This window comes from Phyllostomus discolor, chromosome 4 (assembly GCF_004126475.2).
Source record: "Phyllostomus discolor isolate MPI-MPIP mPhyDis1 chromosome 4, mPhyDis1.pri.v3, whole genome shotgun sequence".
Taxonomy (NCBI): domain Eukaryota; kingdom Metazoa; phylum Chordata; class Mammalia; order Chiroptera; family Phyllostomidae; genus Phyllostomus; species Phyllostomus discolor.
The window spans coordinates 8,636,597-8,655,801 of record NC_040906.2 but is presented as its reverse complement, the minus strand read 5'-3'; the positions used below and the strand labels follow the sequence as shown (position 1 = coordinate 8,655,801).

General features: G+C 45.9%; 1 protein-coding gene across 1 annotated transcript in view; it reads right to left on the bottom strand.

Moving 5' to 3' along the window:
• The window catches only part of COL4A4 (collagen type IV alpha 4 chain), a 114,171-nt gene that overhangs the window by 84,891 nt on the left and 10,075 nt on the right, over positions 1-19,205 (bottom strand). Inside the window, exons 2-4 of the mRNA XM_028509675.2 lie at positions 17,389-17,558; positions 14,540-14,582; positions 10,320-10,394 (exon numbers count right to left, since the gene is read on the bottom strand). Of these exons, the coding sequence (XP_028365476.2) occupies positions 10,320-10,394; positions 14,540-14,582; positions 17,389-17,444 (174 nt within the window). The 5' untranslated portion in view covers positions 17,445-17,558. The remainder of the gene's footprint in view (positions 1-10,319; positions 10,395-14,539; positions 14,583-17,388; positions 17,559-19,205) is intronic.

Genomic DNA, 19,205 nt, shown 5'->3' with positions numbered 1-19,205 from the left:
TCCAACAACAACAACAAAATGCCCTGTGGAATGACTGGCTTCCACACATGGCGTCCTGGTTTTTTTTCCTACGGTGTGCACAGAATTACCTCTGTGGTTTACAGCTTTCCGTGACAGACAGTGAAGTCAGACAATGGACCCTCCGCATCCAGCAATGACAACTGGAAACTTTGGCATGCCCTGTGAAGCCACCGGGTCATCTTGCCTTCCTCTGGAAAGCCAGGCTGGCACCGTGTCATCAGACCAGCAGAGGCACCTCCCCGCTGTGGCTGCAGCAGCGCCAGGCTCTGGGCCCAGCTGTGCAAATAAAGGACAAAGGCCACCAAGGTGGACAGAGCATTCCCTTCGGATTCTGTCCGTGTGAATCGGCTACGTCGATCTCGTTTCTTGAACAGGACTAAGATCCAATGATTTTTATTTCACAGCTTGGTAGAAGAAATCAACAGATAAGGGAAAATATATGTTTTTAAAACCAAATCTTCAATCAGATTTTGGGCTGCCACTGATGTGCTTGTCCCCTGGGGACCAAACCCTGTCCCCAAACAAGGAACCCTGGGGAAGCAGAGATCCGAACCCATTTCCTCTGACTTCAAAGTTGCTGCTTCCCTCTCTAGCCCAGCCGTTCTAACCTCCCTGTCTGACAAACCCTCATGTCCACCCTGAAACGGTGAACTCGCCTTGTTTTTTTTGTGTGTGTTTTTTTATTCTTGTTTCGTACCTACTCCTTCAGTAGCTGCTTGGACGCCTTAGAGTCAACTTCTTGAGGCCAGGGATCCACGTTCGTTATTACTTGAACCTTGGCCACTGCCTTGCACAGTATCAAGTCTACACACACTCATGGAATGCTGCATCAGTGAAGACTTTTATAATTAAAACTAACGAAGCAGCAGCATTCAGCGGCCCCCTTCCCGCTTTTGGAATGCTTGATTGTAATGCAAACAAGTGGCCACTAGGTGACAGGATAACATCACTCGCACCCTGAAAAGGGCTCCAGCGCGCCAGGCCTTCAGCTGGTGCCTCCAGGGTCCTCCCCTGTCGCGGGGAGACAGCTGGAGATCGGACAGGTTACAAAAATAAGGTGTTACTGGAAGATTACATAGTGTGAGGAGACTAAGCTCTGGTGGCAGACTTTTTTCCTGCACCCAGGTTCCCTCACTTGTTCACGAGAGAATCCTTCCACCAGTTTAGGCTGGAGTAGCGCTGACTGAGGATTTTCAGAGGTGTCCTTAAGGGACAGCCGTGGAGGGAACGCCGCTCAGAACTGGAAGACGTGGCCTTGCCGCTGAACAATAAGGTCCCGCTTGGACCAAGTGGAGGAGTGGTTTGCCCATGTTTAAAATGGCACAATATCAGCCCCGCATCGTACACCAGTTGCGGGCACCGAAGGAGGAGGCAGCATTGTGGGGTCTCGGTAGGCTCCCAGAGCGCCAGATTCCAGCTGACTGTCCCACCTTCCTCCTTGCTCTGGTCTCTCTCCGGTGTCCCTGCCCGCGGCCCTCTCTGTGTTTTCCTCCCTGCTCTGTCGCCCGTGCTGTTCCCTCACCCGTGGGGGTGGGGTTCTCCCTGCAGGTCCACAGGGCTGCCCTGGCCTCTTCTCACTTTCTCTTGCACAAACCCGTCCATTCCCAGAAGGTCAATTGCATGCCACTCTACATAATCACTGCACTTCTCTTCTGAGCGCAGACCTCTCTTTCTGAGCCCTGGTCTTTTATCCACCTGACCTCAAGCTCCATAAATGCAACTTATGGACTCGTGGGTGTGTGCTCATTGCCCCTCACACACATGCTCGTCAGGCATACATCACTGTGCAGGCAGCTGCTGTCTGCAGGCAGTGCAGGGATGAGACGCCTCCTCAGAGTCCACCCCAGCACCTCTAACACCCACCGCTCACTGCCCCACACAGAGTCATCCCCTCCTTCCTGTCAATTCTGTCTCCCAAATATTCCCAACACCCACCCACTTCCCCCCACCTCTGCACGCACTCACCCCCTTGTTAAGCCACAACGACCTTTCACCTGTAGCAGACTCCTAACAAGTTTTCCCTATATTGTAACTTTTCCCTAATATTGTTGTCCTGCCACCACTTACTCTCCAAACAGCAGCCAGAATGATCTCACATGAATTCAACCTGCCTCCACTCTTTCTAAAATCTCTCAAAGCCTTCCTCATCACCCAGGACCACCCGGATGTTCTGCTTTTCTAGCTGCATCTCATGCCACCTGCTCCCTCACCTACTCTGATCCAAACTTTGTAACCACCTCGTGGTCCCTCGGACATGCCAGCCTGTCCCTCCCCCACTCCGGGGACCAAGCAGAGGCTGTTCTCTCTGCCCAAACACTTGCAGTGGGTTGAACGGTGGTCGCAAAAAGACGTGTCCACATCCTGATCCCCAGAACCTGTGCATATTACCTGACAAGCAAAAGATGTGACAACGTTAAGGATCTTGAAGAGAATTTATCCTGGATTACCCAGGTGGGCCCAGAATGCCATCATATGAATCCTAATAAGAGGGACACAGATGAAGATTTGATGCAGACACGCAGAGGAGAGGGTGGCGTAAAGACAAAGGCAGAGACTGGACTGATGTGGCCACAAGCTAAGGAAAGCTGGCAGCCACCAGAAGCTAGAAGAGACAAGGAAATGATTCTCCCGTATTTCCTGTGGAAGGAGCATGGCAATGCCCTTGATTTTGGACTCCTGCCCCTACACCTTGTGAGTACCATATTTTGCCATGTATAATGAGCCCTTTTTGCCCAAATTTTTGAGGGAAAAATAAGGATGTGCATTATCCATGGGTAGTGCTAATTCCATACCTACGTAAATGTTTTTAAGTTTTTTATTTATGCTTATGCGTTAAAAGTGTAACTCTAGAAAGTAATCACAATATCCGTATGTGAAATAATACTCTGGAATATGATTATCGGTTTTGTTTCTAAATACAAATAAATACATAATTGAGTTAAGAACATTAAAACAAATTTTTTTTTGCCTTAAAGTTTGGGCCAAAAACATAGGTGCGCATTATACATGGCAAAATACGGTAAATAAATTTCTGCCGTTTTAAGCCACCAAGTATGCGGCAATTGTTAAGAGAACCGTAGGAGCTAACAGGACAGGCTCCCTCCAGGCTATTACTGGGTACGCACTGATTCTACCAGGTCCAAGCTGAGGCATTACCCCATAGCTCCTCTGCCCCATCCCACCCCACAACATGCTCCCATGCAAAACCAAGTTAGGGCACCAAATACACCCTTAGGGAGAGAGCAAAGATCTTTGTTCTTTGCCCCATGCCTAGAATATGCTGGCCCTCTGCAGGCAGGCACCCGGGCGTCACAGCAGGAGGGTGACTCTCTGCCTCTCCCGCTGGGCTCTGCGGTCCAGGCCACAGACACTCTCTTCTGTACCATCGAGGCCTCGCAGCTCATCGGACGCCTGGCACATGCAGAACGGTTAATGGCTACTTGCTGAGTGAATGACAGATAAGACTGGAGGGCAGAGAAGTGAAAAAATTAGCCCCTTGGAGACACAGCTATTTCCCTGTGGATTTCTTAGCAATTATGGAACATGGTATTTGAAAGGAGAAATACAGGTTCTGGCACAAATAATGCCCTTTTTATTACACAATCTTTTATTACAAAATCATAAACATGTGATTCTACAACAACAATATCACACTCAAGCACACCAAATGGCATTGTAGGTCACATGTTCTAATTAAAACTATCAATTATTACACCCATACTGTAACAGGGTGCAGCCAAGAGGAGAGCCTCAAATAGGGATTTGTAACAGGGCCCAGAAGAGCTTGGAGATAATTGGCTCCACACCACCGGGCCACACCTGCCCAGAATCTGGCGGCTGTGGCCAATTGTGGGAGGAGCCAGAAATGGGACTGCAGAGGAAGATTGGCGCTGGGATTTAAACGGAAACTTGGCAGCCATTTGCTGTCTCTTTTGGGGACCACAGGTCTTTTCTGGGGCCACACAGCTTGGGAAGTGCTCCCTTCTTGCCACGTGGATGGTGCCGGAAGCCTGGACCACGGACTTCTCCTTCTTTCCTGCGATAAGGTACCCCGGACTGGGCAGAGGGAGGAGGACGGACTGTGTGCGTTTGTGGGTATTCTAAAGAACTTTAGTCTGCACAACTTTTAAATAAATAATCATTCCTTTCCTTTCCACTGATCTCTGGTATTGAGAGATGTCTTTCCTCTGATGGTGGGCAAAGCGAACCTGGTATGGGGGTGGAAACCCCAGAAAAAAGGGGGGTCTTTTATATTGTTCAGCCCCATTCCCCCGTGTGTTCTGTAACAATACTATTACCCTGCCACCCAGGCCCAAGCAGGTGTTAACTTCCGCTGGACCTGTGTGTGTGTCTTTCCTAAAAACTCTGTAATTCAGCTTTTGAACTCATTCTGACCGATGTTTCTCGGGCACTAGGGAGTGTTCTTAGAGTCGCACACACTGCTTCCCATTTTCCTGCATGGAAGACACGCTGCTTTGGGGTGCACCCGTGTATAGCCCTTATTTCTGACCAACCGGGCTGCCTCCGCTTTGGTAATGACCTTGAACCTCTCGAGTTCAGCACAGTCCCACATTTGCTGAGCTCTGTACTGGCCCGGGCTGGGTTCACCCTGGGTCACAGACATCAGCCGTCGTTGCTATGCAGTTGAACTCCGTGTGAGGAGACCAAAAAGAAAAAAAAAAAGTCTCGGCTGCAAATCACCAGCAACTTAATGAGATGACTGCCAGGGGCAAACACTCCGGAATCTACCTTCAGACCCACACGGCAGCTAGGATTCCCGGGGGAGGTTCTGGACACGTGGCCCGTTAGGGAAAACTATACGATCTGTTCATAGCACAGAAGGCCAACCTAAGCTTGTTTTCGTGCCTTCTTTCCCTAAAAATGTTAGATTTAAGGAGAGGGATTCGCCAGCGTACTGAAAGCCATGTGAGTGTGTTGGCGTTATTCTTCCATTTATAGCTATCAGCTGCTACTGCTACCACTGTGATTACTAGCCAGCCAAACAGTATAAAATGATAGGTATGTCTCCTCCCTTGGCCTCCCGGACCCCCACACCCTGTTCAGAAATACTTCCTCAGGCACCTGCAAAAAAAAGAAATCCCATAACTGGAGATTTATGCTCTTAACTTTTTCAAGTTTGTCATTCTTCAAAAATCAAGGTTAAGACTCCCATCGGGGGAAGCATTTTAACAGGTTGTGCCAAAGTTGTAAACTGGCAGCTGAATTCTACCGGGATATTTCTTTAATTGCTAGGCACTGTTTGGGGGGGGGGTTGTTTTTTAATTTTGAATTTTGATGACTTTACATGTCAAGAGAATTATACTGCTCCCTGTGGTCCCCAAGGTCACCTGTCACATCCTTATCCACTAACTTGCTATCCCCTGATGGCACCTGGGTCTGTCCCTTCAGGCAGGACCCGGGAGTGAGTTCTTGGAGGAGAGGGGGCAAGAGAAAGAAGAAAGCAGAATAACTCATCTAGGAGGTGGCTGACAGACCACATCCGCCAACGTCTCGGCTGTCATTGCAACCTGCTCACATCATAATAGCATAGCTGACATGTGTGGGCTCTGGGACACAGGAACGCTAGGTCTGAACCATTCATGAGATGGCAGGCACTAGGACCCAGATGTGTGAGTGACAGAGACTGCGTTGGAGAATACTGTGTTCATTTACTATGGAAATGTTAACATGGATTCAAATTTCCCAAATATGTTCCGTTTTTTACCCCAATGAAACACAGGCTCTTTTAGAAGTATAAGGAACAAGGGATTGAGAGTGCAGAAAAAAAATGCTTGTACATTTTTTTAGTGATTTAAAATCCCCAAAGAAACGGCTGATTTGCTCATGTGTGATTTTAGTGTTCACACCAAAAATAACCAACACAGGTCTTACATTTTAAGCCATTTCGCCTCCTTGACTATAAAACCACTAAATTATAAAGCTGTGCTGATTTAACAGTTGTGATACTTTTTTGAATGGAAACAATAAACATATATTTTTATTCTAAAAGAACGATAATAAAACGTCATTATCACACTAGTCACTAAAGCGGAACTTATCAAAGGCCCCATGCTAGTCCATACAGATGTGTAATTCTTCCTGCAGGGAATCAACCATCAAAAACATGGAAGTTTCCTCCCCTGAAACTGATTGTGAATAATTTAAAATCCTTCCCAAAGCCACCTCATCACATCCCTAAAGAGGGATTATCACGAAGTTCAGGGAAACATTACGACAACCAATCACGCAGCTGGTGCATGAAAAGCCGCACTCCCCGGCACAGGACCACAGGCTGCCGGAGCTGGGAGGACGGGACCCGCCCTCTGGTACATAGGTTAAGCCTCAGTCTCCACCTCAGCGTCCAGGTGTTTCCAGGAGGCCACTGAACCCTTCGAAGGTCCAGGTGCAGCCATGGTCATGTGTGTTGCTGCTGCTCCAAGTGCTTGTTACTGACCCTACTTGAAGTTCACATGGGGATTTGAACCATGTGCCGTGACCCATTTAACAGCAGATTTAAATGCTGGGGGCAGGGGCAGGAGATGGCTAGGAGAGAAGCTCCCCGCTTATTCCGTTCCCCTTCTCTGGGATACGACAGGTTCTCTAGAGGCACACTGCAGCCTGGCCACCAGCTGGGCATCCCAAATGCTGTCCAGGCTGGTGTCTGAATTTTCATTTATTGATTTATGTACATTAGCTTCTTACTGGGTGCCATCTACCGTGATCCTCTCAAAGAAGTACCAAAAAAAAAAAAATGACCACCAGCTCTCAAAGCGGAGAAACAAAAGCAGGCCACTTAGGTTCCTACAGTGTCCACTGGGAGCCGGAGCCAGCATGAGCAGTCTCCACGTGTCCACCTGATCACCTTCACGAAGCCTGTGTCCAGCCTACTCAAGAGGGCCAGACACATCCACACTCACACAGAGCTGCAGTCAGGGCCCCGGGGAGTGCCACAGGAGGAAACCGGGCCCCCACTGGGGAACAGCCACACCGGCCGGGATGGCAGGAGGCTTGAGGGGGAGGCATCCCCACCTCCTTTGGGGAGGGCAGGAGAGAGAGACGCAGGCTGGAAGTGCACAGACATTCCAAGAAGGGCCGGAGAAGTGGGAAGATGCAGATAATGTTCAGGGGAGAGTGAGGGCCCCACTGATGCCGCTGGAGAGGGTCAAAGGGGAAGTCATAGTGATTATTGACGAAAACACACACTGAGGCTGGACTGTGGGGCCCCAGCCGCACACTGGTGACACTGAACTTCATTCTGTTGGCATTGGGAGAGCTGCCCTTGGACCCATCCCAACTCCATATCCAACTCGAGCTTCAGCGTCCAGCTAAAACCCTAGCCTCAGTCATTCCAGAGTGGGGAGCAGCCTGGCTTCCCAACAATTGCTCTAGACACAGCAGTTTTGACCTGGGGCTTGAACACACTGCTCACTCGGGCATTGAGCCGTGGGAGAGAACATCATTGCTTTCTTAGGAATGAGTGCCTGGCTGTGCTGCTAACGGGCTGTGCTGCCTCCAGCAGACGCTCAGCTTTCCTGAATTCATCATATCCCTAGTTTTATAGTCCACCTTGAGTTGTCAGTGCGGTTCAAGAGGTGGTACGCGAGTTGGCTGGCTGCTGAGAAACGGGAGCGCCTGCCTCCCCAACCACCTCCAGCTACACACGAGCCACACTCCCAGGTTCCCAGCTGGAAAACGTCCCCGTGAACTCGCATCCCTCCATCTGTCGCGGGAAGGGCAGAGGGCGATCGGTGTTCCGCACACAGCGACCCCTGACCACCCAGAATCAGGGACGCAGACAGCGGGCTGCAGCCTCCCCACCCACTCACGAACCCCGTGGGCTCTCCTAACCCATGGGCGGATCACTCTCTTATAGGACACAAAGTGTGCCCACAAAGTATACCCTCTACATATGCAGTTACTTGTGACTGTTGAACAGCCCAAGGAAACAGAGAAGAAAGGATGCATGGTGCACAACTATGAAAAAAAAAACAAGGTTTGGGCAGATTGAAGTGTCCACCTGCGTTCACAAAGTGATGCTAAAACTCATGTTGGAACCTGTGCGCAATCATCTTATCGATCCTGGGGCAAAAGCTGGGTGGGAGCCAGATACCTGGCTGTGCTTCCTGCTTCTTCCGCACACTAGCAAGCTACTTAAAACTCTTGGAAACTCTGTTCTGTGTATCGGCGGATGGAACTAATAATTACAGTGGCTTCACAAGCTGTTGTAGGATTGGGGCAGGGTCCCCCAGCCTTGGCACTACAGGCAGCGGGGGACAGATAAGTCTTCAGTGTGGGGACTGTCCTGTGCGTGGTAGGATGCTGGGCAGCATCACTGGCCTCTGCCCACTAGAACCAGCAACACCCTCCTCCACCCGTTTGTGACGACCAAAAAATGTCTCTAGATGTCACCAGGTGTCCCTGTGAAAACAGCTCTCAGCCTCATGTAAATTGGAGGACCACAGCACGCTGGCTTTGTCTAAGCAACTGTTCCACTTTGTGGCATGGCCCCGTCACCCCCATTCTGCCACAGAGCCGACTGATCCCTGTTTCTCAGGTCTCGGGTTCAAAGAGTCTTCAAATTTAGATGCACTGATTTCTCTTCTCTTTCATTTATACAATCTGAATATGTTTATGTTAACAGCCTCACACAAAAGCCAGGCTTTTTCTTTTTCCTAAATAATGTGTATATGTACATGGAAAAGGCTAAAGCATTCTTGGATTGCTGGTTTTTAGCATCCATACTTTTAGAAAACTGAGATTAATTGGCATAAAATATGATGTTAGACGCAGGTATACAACACAATGATTTGGTTTTTGCATATATTACAAAATGAGCACCATAATAAGTCTAGGTAACAGGCATGACCACACATAGCTGCCAACATTTTTCTTGTGAGAACTTTTAAGATCTACTTCATTAGCAACTTCCAAATGCAGAACACAATGTTAGTAACTAGTCATCATGCTGAACTTCACAGCTCCAGGACTTACCTTAAAACTGGAGGTTTGTGCCTTTAGTTTTTAAATTATATCATGAAGTACAAATTTCCAATGATTAAAGTAGTCAGGAGGGGTAAAGCCCAGCATAGGGGGCATAGTCAACACTGTTGCAATAACTGTGTGTGCTACCAGCGGGGTGCTGCACATCTCTGGGTGATCATAAGTTACATACAATTGTCTGCCACTGTGCGGTGCACCTGAAGCTGACACAATATTGTATGTCAGCTGTAAGACAATGGGCTGTTGCCCTGGCCCGTGTGGCTCAGTGGATTGAGTGCCGGCCTGCAAATCAAAGGGTCACCGGTTCGATTCCCAGCCAGGGTGCATGCCTGGGTTGTGGGCCAGGTATCCTGGTGGTGGGGTACGAGAGAGGCAGCCACACAGTGATGTTTCTCTTCGTCTTTTTTCTCCCTCCTTCCCCCTCTCTCTCAAAAAATTAAAAATTAAAAAAAAAAAACTCAACCTCAATAGTACTGTCCAGATTTCTTTAAAACAACAACTCATGGTGGTACTTTTCAGAGCCTTTTAAATGCTGATACGCAACAGCAGCATCAAGAAGGCGACCCAGCATGTCTCCCTTAGCACTCGGACCTCCCTGCGGCCGGCAACTCACAGAGCTGGTGCATAACACACTGGGCAAGCACGGCTTCCCAGACTGTCTGCTGAGCCTGACACGTGGTCCAACCTACTTGGGACAGACCAGAATGTACAGAACTTTGATTTTATATATTTTTTAAAGATTTTATTTATTTATTTTTAGAGAGAGGGTAAGGGAGGGAGAAAGAGAGGAAGAGAAACATCAATGTGTGGTTGCCTCACACGTGGCCCCCACTGAGGACCTGGCCTGAAACCCAGGCATGTGCCCCGACTGGGAATAGAACCGGCGACCTTTTGGTTCACAGCCCGCGCTCAGCCCACTGAGCCACACCAGCCAGGATGAACTTTGATTTTAAAAGAGGCAAACACTGCCGACTACCAGAACATGCTAAGAATCTGCGACTGCTTAATGTCGAATATTCCCCATGCCTCCCAATCCAGTATACTGTCCGTATTGATTTTTATTTTACTGTGATGAGAACACTTTACATGAGATTAACCCTCTCAACACATGCTTAGGGGGGATAACACATCACTACTGACTGCAGGCAGAATGTTGTGCAGAGATCCGTCCCCAGGGCTCACTCCTCTGGCTTAACTGGAAGCCCATTCCCTTCCATTAGTAACTCCCCATCCCTGCCCCCACCCCCACCACCCGCCCCATCCCACTCCCGTAGCCGTGTGGTGCTTAGATCACTCACCCGAGACCCCTTCTCAGGAAAGCACTGGCAAGCAGAGCGATCTCTTCCTCCGCAAGGCCCGGTGAACTTTCCGCTCTGGAAAGGGAAGCATCAGACTCAGTGTATGGGAATCCATCTCTCAGCCGGACACGCACAACACACCAAGCACTCTGGTGTGCCTCAGTCCTGCGAGCTCCACAGTATACTCTCTTCACCTTTGCACCCAGGAAGAGAAGAGACTACCATTTATATTTAAGAAGGCAAAGATTTTTCCTTGTGGTTTGGAAATAAAGAGGGTTGATGATCTGCGACCAAGAGTGAATGTGTGTGTGAACTACGGTAAAAGACGTAAGCTAGGATTGTTAAAAGGCTCTGAAGCCACTGTGCGCTCACCAGAACCTTCTGCATTTCTCTCGCCTGGTAAGATTCGTTTACCGAACTGAACAGTCTTAGAGTGCAAACTATGTAGGTAGGAAAATCCTAAGTGCACACGGTCTCTAATTTAAATTATAAATCTGGGGGGTTTTTTTTCCCCCTTTACCTCCAAGGGCTGTGTCTCCCTCGCCGAGTCCCTCTTATGGCAACGCCCTGGGAAAAGCCTTGCACTTGGGGTTAAAACTGTTCTTCCTACAATTTGCTGATACTCCACAATGGTTCCTCGATGGTGTTTCTCAACCAGGAAGCTCCTGAACCTCAATAACTTGCGCCCTTTTCCCACCCATAGCTAACTTTTCTTCAACACTCACATATTTTCTTAACTTTAATGCTTCCTCCAAAAAGACACGTGCACACATGCACACATACACTAATTGGGTAAAAGTCAGTCCCTTGTTCTCACAAATACTCATTATCTATATTCAGAGTATCGGTCATTTCAATGCAAAAGTACAGTAACAGAGTGGCTGTTTCATAGGTAGATTCCTTCATGACAAACAGCCTCCATGGCGCAGTGAAATGAGCTCTGAGAATTCAGTCCCAGACCAGGGCTGAAGTTCAGGATGCAGCGGGGCTAAAACCAGCCCCAGGTGCTCAGAGTTAAGGGCATTCACGGAAGTGTCAGAAAGGCATGACCTTGCCTGATCAGCCCTCACTGCGACATGCGTGTATTAACCACACACGTCTATAAGCTGATAATTCTCCTTAAATGCAAGGCTGTAAGCTTGTCTTCAGACCAGTGATTTTTAACCTTTTTCATCTCATGGCCCACATAATTACTAAAATTCTGCAGCACACCAAAAAGTTATTATATTTTTTTGCCAATCTGACAAACAAAATAGGTGCAATTGTGATTCATTCACAACTGATGGCTATTGTTGTATTGGCTATTGTCACTTATTATTTGATGATCTGAGGGAAAAGAGGTCAGGGCCACTGACTGAATAGTCAGGTATTGCATGTTTTACAAATTCTTGCGGTACACCAGTGTGCCGCGGCACACAGGCTGAGAATCTCTGCTTTACAACAAAGTGCAATGCAGAAACATAAAACAGTTAAACCGATATTCATAGTTCTGATGGAACTTACATATATGTATACATTCATACCTATGCAGGTACAGAAATATGTATGTGAATATATGTGAATACATATATATGTGTGTACATGTATATACACATATAGGAGATATATATATATATAGGAAGGAAAGGAGTCTACCCAGCATCTTTTTTTGCTTTTCAATCACATAATTTAGACCACTTTTTTTTTTTCAGGAAAAATATGCTCAGAAACAATCCAACAGAAAATATCTTTACAATTAAGCATTAATAAAAAGACATCTTTATGTACGAGACTCTTAATGTGTTACTGAAAGCCTATAAGAATTTAAACCTTGACAAGAGCCAAGCAATTAGATAATTTAAGTTAAAAACTGTACTTGGAGTTTCAGAATATATGCCTCTTGAGCTTTGAGTAACATTGTTACCTATGATGCAGGAAAATTAAGTTCAAAACCCTAATTAGGTAAAAAAAAAAAAAGTTAAATAAATGCCCAGGGCCAGGTCAGGACAGCATGAAAACGCCTAAAATAACTAGTCTGAACAGTTGGGTTCATTTAAGGTTGGGTTCATTATTCTGTGCTCAGTGAAATATCAAAATAACCAGGGGAAACAGAGAGTCAGTTGATTAAATGGCTTGGTAACGAAAGCAAGTTTGTTATTTTATTTTCGTTGTTTTTTGTTTTTTTTTTTACTTAATTGTGCCAAACATCACTGAGATGTTTGTAGCAAAATTACATTTCAGAGAAAAATCAGTTCAAAATAGATCATCAGATTCTAATAAAGACACAGAAATAATTGCATATAAAATTTTGACTTAGACCAATAGAAGAAAAATGCAAGAAGTTATTTTAGTCTCTACAAAGCTCCTCTCCATTAGACACATCACAATAAACGTCATTTGAAAAGGAGGAGGCATTTATAGAGGAAGAAGCTGCACCTCAAAAACTGATCGTAGAAGCCCATTAGAAGAAGATAAGGACTGTATCTCAGACAAGTCAGCATTCAAAGCATAATCCGCATTCCCTGGGGCTACACTGCCAGTCTCTGAAACCAGTGTCACTCTTCTTCAAAGAGAAGAAAGGAAATGCCACTGTCCATTTTATCACAGATTCTTTTAAATAAGTATTGCACAGAAAGTTCAAGAAAGTAAGTTATTACATGTGTACCTCTATTTTCTTTTTTGAAAAATAAATAACGTGCACATGATAAAAAAAAGTCAAATCGTGCACAGCAGTACAAAGGGAAAAGACATTTGCTCTCCATCTTGGCCCCCCCATTCCTTCACCCAGAAGTAATCGAGCTCTTCACGTTGGCGTCTGGGTGTTTATGAGCACATTCACGTAATCATCGTGTGTACACACACACAGACACACGTGCTTTTTTGGTGATTTTGGTCTTGTTTTATTTTCACCAAAATGGTATATTTCCCTGTGTGTTGCGCTTTTCATTTAATCGGACAACTTCAAAATCATGCCACAATAATACACTTGGCCATCTATCAGACAAAGTACTATAACTTGTATAATTAGTCCTTCCTGATGGGCATTTATCTCACTTCCTGAACAGGATCCTGGAACTGGTATTCTTGTACATGTGTCTTTATGCACACATCAGTATAAATGTGTGTGATAAATCCCAAAAAGAGAAAGTCCTGTGTCAACAGGCTTGTGAACTTAAGATCCTGATGGGTAGATTACCTCCTGTAGCTACTGCAGCAATTTATATCTCGACATTTAAAACTCAGCAACAGTATAAGCACTCTCTGTGAGAATTCTAGAATCTCCTGTGTACGCAGGCTGCTAGGAGAATCCAGGACAATCTAGTTCGGGACAGTCTGGGTCAGGAATCAAATGCACTCATATGGAACAGAAGAACAAAGGAAGTGAAATACAGGACTCTGTAAACTTTCATAATTAAAAAATAATAATACAAAAATAAACTGAGAAGGACCAAGTAAGAGAAGCAGAAAAAATCCACATACACATACTTCAGTGTGTTTCCATTTATTATTTCTGGTGACGTTCCCAAAGGCATGTGAACTAAGCTGAGCAAGTCTTATCCTTCCTTTAATCAGGAGAAGACGGAATCTCGGATAAACTGAGATACATCATTGTCCGAGTGGAGAACCAAGGCATCTCATTTCTGAACACACCTTCTACTGACTGGTAAGAAGAGGAGAACGGAAACTTCCTACTGGATTTACTTGGAAAAGACCTATGATAAACAGCATCACAGACATTGGATTGGGTGGGTCTCAGCTGGAGAGGATGGACAGACAGCAACGGGTTCACTGGAGTGATTTACACCAGTCCAGCTAGCTCAAGATCAACCTGAGTTACAGGCAGCCCATAGAATTTCCCAGAAACATCTGAGTTTGGGTTTTAATAACTTAGATTCTCAGATCTTATTACAGAATGTTCTAGGCTTATCTTTCTCCAGAGTTAATCTTACACTTCTTGATTTAATCTTGAAGGAGACCAGCTGCTTCCTGGCCCTCTCCAAAAGGCTTTTTAAGAAAGGTCATATTGTAAAATAAAGAAATCTCCAATACCATTTAGAGGCACTTTGGTAAGCAGTCTTGGCTATAAAATATAAAAGAAAGCTTAGAGCTCATCTAGTCCAACTGTTTTACAGATGAGAAAACTGAATCCCAGAGAGTGACCCGTTTAAAAGTATAACAAAAGCAATGCATTCAATAAAGCAAATTTTCAACATGCAGTCAGAGCTCATCACTGTACTTACCCCGTATGCATGTTGCATAGAAAAGACGATAAGGATGAGTGACCTACAAAAAAAAAAAAAACAAAAATTGCAGATGAATTTAAACTCTGTTTTCATGCAAACCAAACTAAACAGATAGAGAATAAAGGAATTAATCCTAGAAAGCTTCCCTTTCTGTCTAATAGGCTGCTGTCACCAGCACATCATCCTCAGTGACAAGATAAATGTTGTCCCCTCTCTGGCTGTCTTCATTACTCTTCCCCTTATTAATCAGTCAGGAAGTGCTCACAGCCGTTTGGAGAGGTCCTAATTGTGCTGGGTACCATGGGGACCCTGAAGGGGAGACCTGCACGGACAGACGAGTGAAGGAAGATGACTCTTGGGATGAAACCCAGAGAGGAGAGGAGGCAGCTTTGCTCAGGGACAGGGCAAAGACAGTGTAGGCTGAATGACGTTAAGTGAAGCCAGCTGGAAGGAGGGAAGAGGGAAGAAAACCTAAGTGGACTGGGAGATGGTTTGGAAGGAATGGAAATAAATGGACTTGTTGGGGAAGAGTTAGGTAGTTCAGGGTCTTATAATTGAGGCAGAAATCCATGGGGGTAACATCATTATTACAGACACAGTTTAACAGAGAGAGATGAACCAAAGAGACCGCTATACAGTCTGAATGCCCCTCACATGCATATGTTGACATCTTAACCCCAGTGTGATAGTATAATGAGACGTGGCCTTTGGGAGGCACTTGGGTCAAGAGGGTGGAGTCCTCATGAATGGGATTCGCACCCTTATAAAAGGGACCCCAGAGAGCTCTCCCACCTTCTTCTTCCCACCACAGGAAGATACAACGAGCAGTCAGCGATCTGCAGTCTGGAAGAGCGTGCCCCCAGAACCAACCTTGCTGACACCCTGATCTCAGACTTCCAGGCTCCGGACCTGTGAAAACTCAATCCCTGTTGCTTAGAAGCCACGCGGTCTGTGGTGTCTGTCACAGCAGCCGGAACTGACTGAGAAAACCACTCAACATTCACAAACATTTGCTTCAGTCCTATATTTGCCCAAAAGCTTCCACATCCACCCTTGGAACAGCTGTGATGCAGCTGGGAATTCCACTTATCGTGCCCCCAAGAGTGGGGGGCCAGGGGCCCCAGCCAGGGCTGAGGTTCCTCTGCCAGCCTCGCCCTTTGTTCTGCACAGAGCCATTTCCTACCTGAAACCTCAGGTCCTAGGGGGCCCTCCCTCTCCAGCCCCCCCTCCTTCCTCCAGTGTGCAGGTGCTGGTAAACGCCACAGACGGCCACACAGCCACGCCCCTGGGTGGGGCACTGGCTGGGCATTCACCTGTGTCTGCACTGAAGGCCCCCTTCTCCCAACCCCTCTACTCAAACTTATGACAATTCCCAAAAAGGCCAGGCTGGCATTTCAGTAAATAAAGCAAGTCAATAAATTAAGAGAGTACAAGAGGTGTCAAACACTGTAGGAAACTGTTTTGAATCAAGTTCAAGTATTTACAACTGTTGTTTGTTGAGTGCGTCCTTACCACTCGGGACATTTGTAAATAAGGATAGGTCACATCTCCTTGCAGTTTGGGCCTCCATATGTCGACTCTCATTAAAACTGTAGTCAGGGCACTTGTTTTCCACATTTTACCCAATGCAAACAGACTCGGAAATGTTGAATAATGCGCTCAAAAGGTCGCAGGCAGAGTGGCACTGAGGGGGAAGGGATGGCCCAGGTCAGGTCTGAATCCCACTACTGTCTCCACCTACCCTAGCCCTCCTCCTCCTGCGGCTGTATATGTTTTAAAGCAATGGTTTCTTTAAAGAACGTTTCACAATTAAGACACCCTCTCCAAACAAGCACTCCTGATAGATACACCCTCCTCTCCTCCTTCGTTGCCTATAATACATGTTCAGCAGCTTCAGAACTTCCTCTTGTTCACTGTTTAGCATTTCTATACCTTTATGCCCAACGTGTTTTTTCAGTCACTTGTCACAGTATCACATTTGCCTCCTACGGCTGCTGCAACACATCACCACACACTCAGCGGCTCAACACAATGCATGTTTATTATCATGTGGTTCTGGAGGTCGGAAGTCCAAACTCAGTCTCACTGGGGACCACCAGGGGGTCGGCAGGGCTGGGTTCCTTCTGGAGGCTCCAGGGGAGAATCGGTCTCCCTGTCCCGCCCAGAGTCCAGGGGCTGCCCGCATCCCTCGGCTCCCGCTCCCAGCCACCTTCAAAGCCGGCAGCGGTGGGGGGGCAAGTCTTCCCCCGGCCATACCCCTCTGACCTCCTCTGCCCCCGTCACATCCCTCTCCTGACTCTCACTGTCCTGCCTCCTTCTTGTACTTCTAGGGACCCTCGTGTTTACACTGGGGGCCACTCTGGTAATCCAGGATAATCTCCCCCTGGAAAGCTTAGCTGATGAGCATCCTCAATTCCACGTGCAACTGAAAATCTCCCTGGCCAAGAAACAGAACATATTCACAGGGATTAGGCTGTGGACATCTTTGGGGTCATTCTCCCGCCGACTACTCTCATGAAGTGCGTTGTCCTAACTCTACGAGGTATAGGGACTCTGTTGCTCTGGCCATAGAGGGAGGTTTTTGCTATTCAAACCCAGCGTGTGAGAGCAAGAATCTGCAGCCTCTAAATGAGCATCTTCCCAGCAGGTAAGATTATGTGGGTGCAATTCAGGAAGAGGAGCAAGGATCCATGTTTAATAATAAAAACAAGTTGCACAATGGCAGGCACAATCCACAGACTTCTGGAACGATTTGGCTTTTTGACCCAGGAAGTACTAGTATAATTCACGCGCACAGAACCGACATCGAGGAGATACTGTTGAATGGAAGTCCTGAGGACACTCACCAGCGGTTTGTGGCCAAGGGCTTGATCCACCTCAAAGCGCTCCTGACTAACTCCATGCGCGGGGCTTACTGCACAGCCGGCCTGGGTCCTTCCGAACAGGTCTACCGGGCCGCTCCCCTCCTCCAGACCGCCCGCCTCATGGGCAAGGCGCTACGTCCTGGGCCTGTGGTCTGTCCATGGTAAAGAGAAACGTCTCTCTTAAAACACAGCACCGACTACAATGTAACTACTTTCCTTATTCGTAGTGATGAAACATTTTCTGGAAGAAAACTGCAATTTATTTTTGACATAACCTTTCCTTAGTGATAGTCAAATGGAATAAATATCCATTTTTATTCTTAGAAATGCAAATATTCTCAAATTCTTTATATGTCAAATATATTTTTGAGGAGTAAAAAGACCTATCTATATATACATATATACATAAAATGCTTGCATAAAAATGATTGCTTCTTTTCTCTCAGTGGGATTTTCTTCTAGGTAAACTTTTTTCCTGCAAATGTAAACTAAAATTCACTCAAGTGCTTTTTTTTTACTCTTTGAAGCTAGGAAAGGCACCCTCTAATTTAGAAATACATATTTTGCACACATGCACCAAATATATAAAAAAAATTTTATATAAAATGATACAACTAGTGTGGAAACATTTTGGTAGCTCCTCAGAAAGTTAAACAGAGTTCCCCTCTGACCCAGCGATTCCACTGCTAGGCATACAACCAAGACAGTTGATAGTATAGGTTCACACATAAACTTATACATGAATATTCATAGCAACATCATTCATAGTGCTATATTCTTACAAAACATGTGGCCATACAGCGAAATGAAGCACTGATAGATACTACATGGATGAAGCTTGAACACATCATACTAGGTGAAAGAAGTCACATGCTGTATGATTCCATGTACGTAAAATATCCCAAATAGGCAAATCCAAAGAGACGGAAAACAGATGAGTAGTCCTCAGAAGTTTGCAGAGGGATAATTGGGAGGTTCCAGGTCTCCTTTGGGGTATGAGAAATGTTCTGGAATTGGTGGCGATGGTTGCACATTATGAATATACTAAAACCCACGGAATGACAAACTCTAAGAGTCAACATGGTGAATTTTATTTGGTGAACTTTATCCCAATAAAAAAGAAAGACTATTTTGGCTCAAAGGACTCTGTACTTTGATAAAAGACCTTCTTGGCTCACAGAGCGGAAATGCCTCATCTTAAAAACTCGGGCTTCTTTGACAGCGGTACCTGTGAGGGCTGGGTAGAGAGAAGAAAACTGGGAGTGTTGAGTATTATAAGCTATTTATAAATTTCTGCATGAAAACCTGAATAAACTAACTCAATGCTGTATCTATGGGAGACTAGTTTTCCAAGTAAGTGGGAGGACAACATTCCATGATGCTGTTTCAAAATCAATAGAAACAGAATCACTTTGAGTGCCTAGATCTTTTCCCACTCTTAAATCCATCATTTTAAATAAATACATTTTTTAACTGCACTCTAGAAGCCAGTCTCAATAAAACAAACTATTGTTTGGGAAAGAGTACACAAATTCATTTGCATCATTTAAAATGTACTTGATATTTTAAACAAATAAGAAACACCATCAAAAATCAAAGAAAACCAGAGGTATATTTGCATTTTTTACCTCAAAACCAATACAATAACAATGCAGTTACTCTGTATGCATAATTATTATGAAAGGCACACAAAGGGGGATTTTATTAAAATAGAGTGTTGCTATGGTCACCTTTCAGAGTAAGACTGCCCTATCATGAACGATGGTCCTAACACCTAGGAGGTTCTTTGTACATTTTGA